This window comes from Sodiomyces alcalophilus (assembly GCF_042370955.1).
Source record: "Sodiomyces alcalophilus JCM 7366 unplaced genomic scaffold ACRALscaffold_2, whole genome shotgun sequence".
Lineage (NCBI taxonomy): Eukaryota > Fungi > Ascomycota > Sordariomycetes > Glomerellales > Plectosphaerellaceae > Sodiomyces > Sodiomyces alcalophilus.
Window position 1 is genome coordinate 2,736,938 of NW_027263533.1, and position 11,899 is coordinate 2,748,836.

Sequence of the window (11,899 nt, forward strand, 5' to 3'; positions counted from 1 at the left end):
AGCTTCACCAACAAGTGTCTCTACACCATCCCCGCCGGAAACTAGCCACTCCGGGGGCAACGTTGACGGCCGCCCTCCTTGCCGGCGAATGCCATGGGACGCGGGAGGCTACTCGCTCCCACTAACACTCGACTCGGCAAAACTCTCCATGCTGCCTGGGCAGTTTTCCCCGGATAGCGAATGTACACCCGGTCTACCCATCACGGCGGATATTGGCGACTTTATATCGTGCAGCTCTGATTCCAGAAACAGCTCTCCGAGTTTGAGCAGCTTCGACATGGCCTATTCCACAAGTGTAACCCCTGTGACGAGCGCGAGTCCTCGCCGGTAAGTTCGTTTCCCATTTTTACTTCTTCTGTTATTGTTGTGTTCCGCCATCATTTCCTAGCCGGGACTACCCAGGCCGTATCCGCATTTTAACATACTTCTTTCACCCCTTCACTTTGAATCTCTCCCCGTCCGGAGCGGCTTCGAGAAGACTCAACATGTTGGAATTCGCATTGACCTCTTGTGTAGCTCCAGTCTCGCCAGCGACGCTGAACTGAGCGTCCCTGTCTGGTAAGTCCCGCCTCTCTCAGGCACAATGTCTACATTGCGTGGTTTGTTCATGATATCTGACAAGAAGCATTATTCAGGCAGAGAACCATTCGAGATCCCACCGCCAATGGTGCGGCTGGTGTGCCCAAGTCGCCAAAGCACAGGTGCTCCGACAGTCACAGCAGCTTCTCCTCTTACGCCTCCTCCAACCTGACATCGGGGTCTCATTCAAGGATATCGTCCATTTCAACCGTCAGCGGCACCCAGCCGTTTCCTCAATCGGTGAATGAGATGCCATCCTTTGAAACTAAACTGGCCGAGTATCAAAAGTTGAATCCGGGCCCAACTGGACAAACACCCGGCGCTCTTCGTACCGCATCACCGCGGACTTCCGTATCCCAGACGCAAATGGTATCTCCCGCTGCATTTGACGATGGTATCAACAACCCAGGGAGGGCGAGGAGCCCTTCTGATGCTATTCTCATCACCCGAACTGCTGGCAGCAATCGGTCCAGCCCCACCGATGCCCTAAGGTAAGAGTTGAGCAATCTTTTTCTTCTCTTTTCTTCAACCACTTCTTTGCCTCACGATACCCCCGGAGAGAGTACCATCTCATCAACTCCTTATGGCCAAGGTGCTCTAATTGCAGGCTCTATTTCCATGACTTGCGAGTGCAACCTGCCGTTTCGACCGACTTCTTGTTGCAACGGTGTAACGGAGCATCAGACGGACTCGGGCCCGGTCAAACCCGGCTGCCTCAGAAGCTTCACTGCCTCCGGTGCACCTACAGCGCAATCGTGCCTGGGACTGATTACAAGATCCGCGCTGAACGAGTAAGCCGTAAAGTTGGTGAGCAGGCTTGGCGTTCAATCCGCTTTTCACAGGTTCATTCCTCATTCCTCTTATGCGCACTTTGCTCTTGATTGAACGAAAGGATGAGCCGCTTTCCTTACTACCTGACCCGTTCCGCCCCGTGATTGCTTTCACAAGGCTGTGTTTATTCGTCTCATTCATTGAGGACCTATTGTTCTAGTGCTATTGTTCCCCTATTCAGCCCACCTTGAGTCAATCAAACCCTTTGCCATGATTGTTGCAACTTTTAACATCATATCCCGAGAAACCATTCAACCCATTCAGTTCTTGAAGAGTCAACTCATAATCACTGTATTCCCTTCCCAGGCTTCTCCTTCTGCCTCGGCCCCTTCTCTACTTAAGAAAACTTCTAACTCGAGGCTCTGGCTAATCCTTCTCTCTTTCCAGCCCTCAGCACATCTCAACAAAACGGGAGACAAACAATCCGAGCGCTCTCAGTCCATACCAAGCCCAAACCCAAAGTCATTACCGCCTTCACAAACGAACTGTGTCTGCCCCTGATTTTGCCGCACTGTCAGGCCCCGCCAACTTCACCCTCTTCCCTTCCGTACCCAACCCTTCGACCTTTGTGGCACCTCAACAAGCCTACACCATGCCCAGTCAAGCCGAGTCCGGCTCTGCCACGCCGGCTGCCAACACGAACCCACAGGCCGAGATCAAGTGCATGTACATCGAAAACTGCGACACGGGCTCTCAGCCTCGCAAGGCCATCTCGCACATCTTCGGCCGGAACAAGCTCTGCACCCGGATGATTCCCGCCCATGTCTGGGTTCACTACTGCCGAAAGCATTACCAGCGCAGCCGTTACCGCAACGGTCACGAGTATGCCAAGCTTCAGATCGATCTCGTAGAGCAGCAGATCGAGCGTGTTCAGAGATGGAGTGACCAGAACAAGGCGGCCGGACTCCCTCGCATTGTGACTGGCTGGTCCCTTGCCATCCGCAAGCGCGAGCAGAAGCGCCTGGAAGGCAAGCAAGACTCCAAGAAGCGGGCCTTTTACGACGATTCCGGAGACGAAGGCGCAGATGACGCCGTCACCAGTGGCACTGCCGTGCCCGCCTGGCTCCTCCAGAAGTGCGGCACGGGGTACAGCACCGAAGAGATCCAGGCTATCGTCGGGCAGCTCAAGTCGGAGATTCACGGCAACCACCTGAACCAGATCCCCGACATTGAGATCCTGCCCTGTATCAGCAGCGATGGCACCGAGGGCAAGCCCAAGACTTCACAGAAGCGCAAGACCGGTGCACATGCGACCGGTACCGGCAGCACTCATAAGCGCTCGCAGTCTATGAGCGTTGCCCTTCGTACGACGGAGCAGCAGCGCCAGCCCATTGTCCATCGTCCCAGCCAGCCTGGCGGTACCTGGGACCACGATAGTCTCGAGCATCCCGTGGAAAAGAGGCAGCGGACTTCCGAGCTAGACGCCACTTACTTTGGTGATCGCCCTCTGCAGCAGCCACTGTCGGTCCTGCCGCGTGCTCCCGAGGGCGATGTCAATAGGACGCGCCACATGTCGCTCGCCCACCGACCGGCTTACGGCACCGATGCTCGGGATCATTTTTCCCAGGAAGAGTACTACTACAACCTTGGCCCGGCCCGGCAGGGCCTCGACACCTTCCCTCCTTACGTCTTCCGGGGCACGGGCGGCACTCTCGGCTCCAGTTCTGCTTCCCCACGCGGCCCCTTGCCAGCTCCCGACTATCAGCGAAGGGCCCACCAGCAGCCCATGACCTCGCATCTCGAGACCCCGACTTCTGCCCCGGGATACAATACTCCACTCCGCTCTCTTCCTTACCACCAGCGATCCCAGAGCGAGGTGAGCAGTGCCACCGCCTTGGGCCTACACAGTCGGTACCCCTCTGTTTCCTCGGCCACCGAGCCCCCTCCTGTTGGGTATAGCTACGACACCAACCCCGTCGGATACGAGCCCTCCTACGGCGCGAGGCAGAGCTATTCTCGCGTCGAGGATGCCGAGCTCCTTGGAACGGCTCCTCCCGTCGGTCAGCCCGCGACGAGCACCCACTACCACGATGCGCGCCAGTATCACTACACCACATCGCCTTACGACTCGAGCGCCGCCGCCTCTTCTCGCATGGGCCCTCTGGCCAGCGGAAGCCGCCATGTTCGTCATCCGAGCAGCCCGGGTATGGCTCGTGCAACGGCGCAGGCTGCGACGTCGCATGGATATACGTACTCCCCGGTAACAAGTCTGCCGCCGCGCTATGATCAGCCGCACGAGCAGTCCTACGAGCAGCCCTCTCCCAACCAGCAGAGACACTCGTCGGGGGTTTCGGACGTGCCTCACCGTTACGTTGTGGAGGAGGAGGCGGCGAGGAACGTCGACAGTGCCCGTTAATGATTCCGACTGGTCAGATGAACGCTCTCCTACGCCATCATCTATCTGTCCAGAATTTCTCGATTGCCGTACCGAGGGCAAATTGATATCCGAGCCGACTATCAAACAAGCATGGTTTATGTATTTTTACTATCTAAAAAGGGAAAAAAGAAACAAGGAACCATGGGGAGTGAGTCTGGTCTGCGACCCTTTCATGAGAAAACTGATCAACGACGAAATCGACGCACTCCCGGCAGAAGAAGAGGGGCCCGAGGCAATTTTTCATTGGTTTCTATTTTTATGTATTGCAGTTTGGAGGGGTGTGGTTGTTGTATGTTTCCCTTTCTCTTTTTCTCCTGGCTTCACGTTGCAGTCTCACTTGACTCGGCAACAGCCTGACCACAACAAGGATGTGAGGAATGGGAATGGGGCCAAGGGGGATCTGGGGTACAAACGAAGATGAATGATGAACTGAGCATCGCCAGGCCAGGTCTTGGTGAAGGATTCCTACATGACGACTTTTCCGTTACTTTTGTTTCTTTTTTTCTCTCTCGGCAATATGGGCTTGGTTTTTCTTTCTTTCCATGAGAAAGATGGGCGTGAGTGAGGCGAATAGGGAAAACTGGTACGGAGGCAAATGGGACCAGGCTGGGGGAATATGGGAGTTGGCTGTTTTTTCAACATTCCTTTTGTCTATGACCCCATGAGGTCGATTGCTTAGATAGCTCGGCCTAGTAATGGAAGCAGAAAAGCATGAACATATGTGGAGTATTTAATGTCCCGCCAGGCTCTAGATATATGAGTTCAAGGCTCTTGAATTCCACGGACTCTCGACGCAGTATCCCAGGTTTCGAAGAATGGTCCTAGGATACGTATGTCGACGCACCGCTTGACTTATGAGTGGTGACCGCGGCACAAGAATAAAAAGGTCAAATACGGTCGAAACCAGCACAATGTGATTGATGGGAAAAAAAGACGAGACAGGATATGGATGGAACATGGCATTTTTGGACTTGTTCTGTCTACAAAAAAAAAAGAAACAAAAACAAAAAATTAAGTGATCCAGGGGAGGCTCGATCTCCCGACCTTCAGTGTGTTAGACTGACGTGATAACCAACTACACCACCGGACCGCTTGATTTGTTGAAGGCATATGATACTGCACGAATTATGAACCTAATGTTTCGGGTTCCACTTTCTCAAAGTCTTAGCCCCACTGTTAAACATGACCTACTGAGTGCACTTGGTATCAACACAGCCCTGCCAGCGTACAACGATGTGTCACTAATGTAGATGTTTTGACGATCTGGTTACACTATTCTTCCCCTGACATGCCCCTAGCTCTTCATGCTACTAATGTCCGATCCATCATCCTTCTTCGAGGCGTCGCAAGACTTCGTGAGATATCAAATATAGTAACAGTGGCCTTATCCAAGCGTACCAGCCATTCGGAATTTGGAATGTTAGTTTCAAACAGACTGCCTCGCGTCCCAATGCAAACGTGACTGAGCACGATACGATATAATAGGAAATAAAACCGCCCGCCCGCCCAGTATGACAAACATGGGAAAAAAGACACGCCAGTAATGCAACCCGGCTGAGCGGAAGGTTAGTTGCTCACCACCATCACAAGCAGTATACCGTTCAAGACGCACGCCGCAATGAAAGCCACCCACACGGCCAGCTGGTGCAACAGGCCCAGCTGGTCGTTGCGGTACAGCGCCATGCCGAGCCCGAGGCAGGCGCAGAACAGACTCGCCACCGCGCCGACCGTGACGCCGGCGTCCACTTGGGCGCGAAGGCGGTGGCGTCCCGTGGCAATGAGAACGCCCGCCACCGCCAGCAGCACGTAAGACGCCGCGAACGACCCCAGGGTGCCCCACGACAGGGCCCGCTCCCTGTAGCGTGCGGCCCGCTGTTCGTCGAGGCTTGGCAGGGCCGCGTAGTACCTGTTGTACCCAAACAGTGGGAGGTTGTCTTCCGAGGTGGCGTATTCTTCGTCATCCGCCTCGGGCCCAAACGGAGAGATCCCGCCGTATCCTCGTCGGGGGGCTCGGTCATCGTCTGAGCTATCCTCGTCGTCCTGGTGGCGCTGATGCGGAAGAAGCGACCGGCGCGCCGGTTCCACCAGGTCATCACTACGATTCCTACGGGAGAACCACGCGTTGGCCATCTTGAGCGGCCGTTGTAGAATCCGTCGCACGGAGCGCAGGCCAGGAATATCGTCATCGGAGTCCGGATTGACGTAGATGGCATATGCCTCCCCCTGAGCGCCCCGCTCCGCATCGCTCCCATCGTCATACTCGTTCCAGTAATGGGTTGGCTCGGATGCGTTGCCCGGTTCCGGCAGGGACCCGAACCTTGGACTCCTATCCTCGTCTTGTGTCTCGCCGTCGGCCTGCTGCAGCTGCGGCGATGAGGGTTGGGGGGATGCGCAAGACGAAGAGCTCGGCTCGCTGGGCTGGGCGGTCACGTGGCGCATTGTCGCAATGATATCATCGTACTTCTGCTGCAGCGGGGTCAAGTCGCGACGGGTAAAACTCTTCGGGTCTGAGAGGACATTTTCTCGAAAGCGAGAACCGAGAGTCGAGGATCCGGTCCATTTCTAAATGAGAGAACAAGGAGTTAATACGATGAGGCGAGAATGGAGGTAGCGCGGCAAAGAGGGATAAAAAAAGACACGTACCCTGTACTTCTTGATGATTTTTCTAAAAGCGGTGTTCTGGGCATTGATGAAGCGAATGACGGCTAGGATGTCCTCCTCGCAGCGCAGGAGCTCGCGCTCGTATTTGATCAACCTGCGCTGCCTCTTGAGAGTCATGCCCGCGTCTCCAAATCTGCTACGTCTGGCCTCCAAGAGTTCAACCTTCCCCGCCACCGAGTCTGCCAACATTATTGTTAGCTAAGGAACGCAATGGAAAGTCCAAAAGGGCGACATGGCGAGAATGACAATGATAACGTACCGAGTCGCCTGGAGATTTCATCGGCCTTGCTATTCACGAAGAGATCGACGCGGTCGTGCTGACTGCATAACTCCAAGTAAAGCCTTTCTTCGAACTTTTCCAAAGACGGATCGCGCTGACCCGGGATGGTGACGGCGGTGGCCTGGTCGCGCGTTGTATGGACCTTGATCTCGTGTTTCAGGGAATTGTAATCGATATTATCTAAAACGATTGATACGCGTTAGTTGGGATCAAATTCGATGCGTGGTGTTTCGGATAGTATGCGGATTTATCGACATGGCATGCATTGCGCAAGTGAATTAGGGGGAAAGAGAGCGAGCGGATGGACGCGAAGAGAAGGGACAGAATTGGACAGGAGGGGAAACATACGAAGGCTCCATTCCGGAACGGATTCCTGCTCAAGTTTCTCGCCGAACTTCATTGCTAGCTAACCAATGGTCCCAACGTACTGCCAACTAATGTATAGAAAATTGTTGCCTTGGGCTGTTTGCTCCCCTCAGGCTCAGACAAGCGATATTTTAATAGATACGGCTGGAATAGCCTCTTGAAGTATATATACCCTTCGTCCTCGGCAACAATGCTTTGCTATCCGTTGACGGAGTGGCCGGAGAGAGGTTCGGAAGGCTTCAGTGACAAGGGAACACACAGATATGGTGAGGGAAGTATTCCACAGAGTCCATCTGTCGTGATCCGTCCTCAGCCTGGCGTCGGGGCGCGCGACGAGATTGGCGGCGATGAACTGTGCGGGACTAGTGATCGATGTAAGACCCAAGGCGGACCAAGATCTTCGGTGAGCAGTGATACCACTTGGCGAGGTGCTTCGTATCGTGGTGTAATTGGGCGAAGACGTTGCTAGTAGATGTGAAGATGAGTCAAGCTATTCGTATCCCTTGTATGGGATACTATGTGTGTGTAGGTTTAGATGCTTCGTGGGCTAAGAACAGGCAAATGAAGAAACGGATCGAAGAAGCAATCTAGGCGGATGGATTGATTGATTGTACGAAGAGAGAGACCGGGGGCGGAAGACCAAGTACTAGAACAGAAAAAGAGGCGCGATCGGGATATCACGAGAGGAATAGATAAGAGAAGGATATACCGGGAGAGGGGGGAGAGGGTAGTTATAGGTAGGTATGGAGGGAGGGGGAACGAGAGATACATACAGCAAGAGGAGAAAGAGAGAGGGAGAGGGGAAGAAGCTTGGACGGAGGAAGAGGGGACTAATTAAGTAATTAAGAAATCGATAAGCTACCATGATGGACGTCGACGTGCAGGGTTGGGTTGCTAACAAGGAAGCACGGGGAGCGAACCTTCCTTTTTCCGGCTTTTGATTCGGAGACATGTGGGGCGAGTGGAACGGCCTGGATTGAGGTTGCTTGGCCCTGGTTTTGCGACTCCACAGGCTCATTAGCGTGGAACGTCGTAACGAAGTACTTGAGCTCGATATTTACCTACGAATAGGTTTCGAGTCGTTGTAAGAGTCAATTAAGAGGGCAGTAAACAGCCTCAATGGTACCCTATATATTATGTACTCGTATGTATTCGTAGTCCTTGAAGTACGTTGTATGAACTAGGCACTTGGGGATTGGACAATCAAGAACGCAGAAAGGCCACCACTGCAGAAGAACTCTGCACCGGGCCCCTTCCCGACGACCCCTGCGCCCTGTAGCGAGCATCTTATTCGCTGCGCCTCTCTAACCAGCCGCGAGACAGCGGCTGCGGTGCGACATCATCCTTCCACACCGAGCTAGGTATCTGACATTACGTTGGTTTTCCCCCACCGAGCTCTCACGACATTCCCTTGCTTCTTTTCCCAATTGTTGTCGTAGGGCATGGCCAAACCCGTCAACTCTTTGTCATTTATTCAACCACAGGGGAAAATCGCTATCCGGCACTGTTGCCGGTAATGCCCGTGATGGTCCGTGATGGTCCGTGATGGTCTTGCTGGCGATACTGGTCTCGTGCACAATCGACACTTGCGGTATCATCTCACGTGTGGTGGCGGTGGTGAGACATGAGATGCGTGGCGGAAGGCCTCATCGACATTGGCCTCGAGGATGTTATGAACATTACATAATGTCAACTCGGCGTCTTGTCTTGCGAAGTTGCCTAACTAGGAATTTACGGTGTAGACAAACAAGATAAGCCATGCGAATGAATGAAACGCGGGAAAAAAAAATCATGTCTGTGACCACGCGAGATAAGGCCCCGAAGCAACAGCCGACTTGCAAGCCCGGCCGTTCTACTCGAGAGACTCGGCGCGGGACTAGTTCAAACGCTGCCGTAGCGTCCCGCCCGCATTCCGGACTCCAACGAAGAAACCCAGAGACCGGTTACGGAATACCTAATTAGGGATGGATAGTCAGGCACCGCAAAGTGATTATTAACAACGAAACAGTGAATTTTTCTCCCTTCTTTTATCTAAGTGTCAACTGAGCAATTGGGTGTAGCATTCCGTAATTCCTTGGGGAACACATATTGAGGACATTCAATTCAGCCTCAATTCAGCTACCCAAGGTTGGCCAATGCCAAAGTAGTGATACTAGTACAGTAAGCACATTGCTTCGGTACTGTACATACGTCTACTTCGGTGTACGAAGTATGCATAAATACATATACTAGATTGGACCCACAAGCCCGGACTTGGACTTTAGCGGGGCGCCAAAACATTTTTTCTTCGGTTTTTTTCGGAACCGCGACCTCGAACTTCTCCAGAATTCCGCCCACATCGCGACACCATAGCATCTGGCTTTTCCCTTAGGTAAAACGGGCGGCAAGCAGCAGAACGATGGCCGCGGGCAGCACCACCTCCTCACTGACAACCAGCTCCCACACCCTCAGCTTCGCCCCGGGAATGGCCGCACAAATGCCCCGGCAGAACGGTCTCGTCGAAGTCGCCGCTCTGCTCGACAACTTGACCCCCGCCAACCAGCACGTCTTTCTCCAGCCGCCGCCCGCCATCCCTTCAGCCTCCCTGCAAATCGTCAAGGACACACTCGATGCCTTCGCCGGGCAGGTGAGCGACGAGCAGCTCCAGAGACTCAAAGATGCGAACAAGAACAAGAAGAGGAAACGAGATGGGGCGGCCGCTCCCATTGACGTCTTGAAGATCCGCAAAGTCTACCTAGACGGCTTCGAGACGGGCCAGGTGTGGCAGCAGGCCAGGAAAATCATCCAGGGCGCCCTAGATCATTCCGAAGCGGCCCTCCAGGAGCTCGAGGACAATAATGAAATCGTGATCAACGGCGTCAAGGGCGAGGAAGAGTCTCTGGACTCCGATGAGGACGCCTCCGAAGTTGGTTCAGACGAACAAGAAGAATCCGAGAGCGAAGGGGAGGAGGATGGCGACTCGATATCCGATGGTGTCGAGGAAACCCTTGACTTGGACGAGGACGACATGGAAGATGCCTCGGCAGGGGAAGAACTGATGGACGACATTGAGGAAGATGGGGACGAAGGCAGGGAAGACCATGACGAGGCGGAGGAAGAGGATGGCGACGATGGGTCCGATGGGCTAGCCAACGTTTACGTCGAAGATCCCCACGGGCTCAACGACGGCTTTTTCTCCATAGACGACTTTAACAGGCAGTCCCAGTGGTTCGAAGAGCAGGATGCCAGAGGCGATCCCAACACAGATGCCGTCAGCGATGAGGAGGAGATCGATTGGAATGCTGACCCACTGGCCACTTCCGCAAGTAAAGGCTCCCGTCCTAGAAAGAAGGATGGTGCTGGCGGGAACGAAGATCACTGGGAGGACGAAGAAGGTGACGATGGGGACGACGACGAGGAAGACGGCCCAACCTTTGGAGACATGGATCTATACGCCCCAGAAGGGGAGAGCGAGGACGAGGACATGGGTGACGAGGTGCCCGAGGATACCGAATTCAACGCCAACGACATCTACTACAAAGACTTCTTCGCCCCACCATCCAGGAAAGTCTCGAAAGAGAAGCACAAGAAGTCGGTCAGTTTCAAGTCGAAACCAATTGCCGACGAGGACGTCGAGCGGGCCATGGACGACGTCCGCCGAGATCTCTTCGACGACGACTCGGACCTCGGCGAGGACTCGGACGACGCACTCTCCGAAGTCTCCGCCAGCGACCCGCGCTCCCGCCGCTCGGCCCACGAACGGCGCCAAGCCAAACTCGCCGAGGAGATCCGCCAGCTCGAGGCCGCCGCCGTGGCGAAGCGCGAGTGGACCGTCAGCGGCGAGGCCAGCGCCGTCGACCGCCCCGTCAACTCGCTGCTCGAGCAGGACCTCGACTTTGAACACGCCGGCAAACCCGTCCCCGTCATCACCACCGAAGTAACCGACAGCATCGAGGACCTGATCAAGCGGCGCATCCTCGCCCAAGACTTCGACGAGGTCCTCCGCCGCCGCCCGGACGCCGCCGCCCTCTCCTCCGCGACGCGCCGCGGGCTCATCGAGCTCGACGACACCAAGAGCAGCAAGGGCCTCGCCGAGCTCTACGAGGAGGACTACCAGAAGAACGCCGACCCGGAGGGCTACGTCAGCAAGGCCGACGAGCAGATGCGCAAGGAGGAGGCCGAGATTGTCCGCATGTGGAAGGACCTGAGCGCCACCCTCGACGCCCTCAGCAGCTGGCACTACCGCCCGCGCCCCGCCGAGCCGACCCTCACCGTCCTCACCGACGCCGCCACCATCTCCATGGAGGACGCCCAGCCGGCCACCGCCCAGGGCGTCGCGGGCGCCGGGAGCAGCCTCGCGCCGCAGGAGGTCTACAAGGCCGGCGCCACCAAGGACGCCGTCGAGAAGGGCGACGTCGTCGCCAAGAGCGGGCTGCCCGTGGCGCGGGCCGAGATGACCCGCGAGGACAAGCGCCGTCTCCGTCGCCGGGAGAAGGAGCGCGTCCGCAAGGCCGGCGGGCTGGACGCCGCGGGTGCCGCTGCCGGCGGCGCGGCGGCCGGGAAGAGGCCCATCAGCCGACGGGCGAAGCTCCAGAAGGAGACCATGGCCGACCTCAAGAAGGGTGGCGTCAAGGTCATCAATCGCAAGGGCGAGGTCGTGGACATGGCGGGCAACAAGGCCAAGGCCGAGACCAAGATGTCGAGCACCGGGTTCAAGCTGTAGTGGAGCGGAATGGCAATGCACATGGGCCGTTATATTGGAGGAATCTCAACGTGTCCAAGACTTTGGATCTTTCACTTGTCCGAGACGTACCGGACGTATTTGT

General features: G+C 55.5%; 3 protein-coding genes and 1 non-coding gene across 4 annotated transcripts; 2 read left to right on the top strand and 2 right to left on the bottom strand.

Annotated features, from left to right (window-relative positions):
- Positions 1 to 277: 277 nt before the first annotated feature.
- Positions 278 to 3,766, top strand: ACRALDRAFT_1055111 (uncharacterized protein; the record flags this gene model as incomplete). Its single annotated transcript, XM_071015842.1, has 4 exons — positions 278 to 327; positions 517 to 558; positions 636 to 1,070; positions 1,798 to 3,766. The coding sequence occupies 4 exons, from the start codon at positions 278 to 280 to the stop codon at positions 3,764 to 3,766; spliced, it is 2,496 nt and encodes an 831-aa protein (XP_070877123.1).
- A 1,037-nt stretch (positions 3,767 to 4,803) lies between these two features.
- On the bottom strand, positions 4,804 to 4,877 carry ACRALDRAFT_t105. Its single transcript has one exon. It is a non-coding gene; the product is annotated as a tRNA-Val (tRNA).
- Positions 4,878 to 4,947: 70 nt separating this feature from the next.
- ACRALDRAFT_1074834 (uncharacterized protein) lies at positions 4,948 to 7,878 on the bottom strand. The gene is made up of 4 exons (XM_071018288.1): positions 7,077 to 7,878; positions 6,708 to 6,908; positions 6,431 to 6,627; positions 4,948 to 6,349 (listed from the first exon to the last, which is right to left on the bottom strand). The coding sequence occupies exons 1-4, from the start codon at positions 7,126 to 7,128 to the stop codon at positions 5,354 to 5,356; spliced, it is 1,446 nt and encodes a 481-aa protein (XP_070877124.1). The 5' UTR covers positions 7,129 to 7,878; the 3' UTR covers positions 4,948 to 5,353.
- Positions 7,879 to 9,570: 1,692 nt separating this feature from the next.
- On the top strand, positions 9,571 to 11,796 carry ACRALDRAFT_2099442 (uncharacterized protein; the record flags this gene model as incomplete). Its single annotated transcript, XM_071022944.1, has 1 exon — positions 9,571 to 11,796. One exon carries the CDS (start codon positions 9,571 to 9,573, stop codon positions 11,794 to 11,796), a length of 2,226 nt encoding a protein of 741 aa, XP_070877125.1.
- Between the last annotated feature and the right edge of the window lie 103 nt (positions 11,797 to 11,899).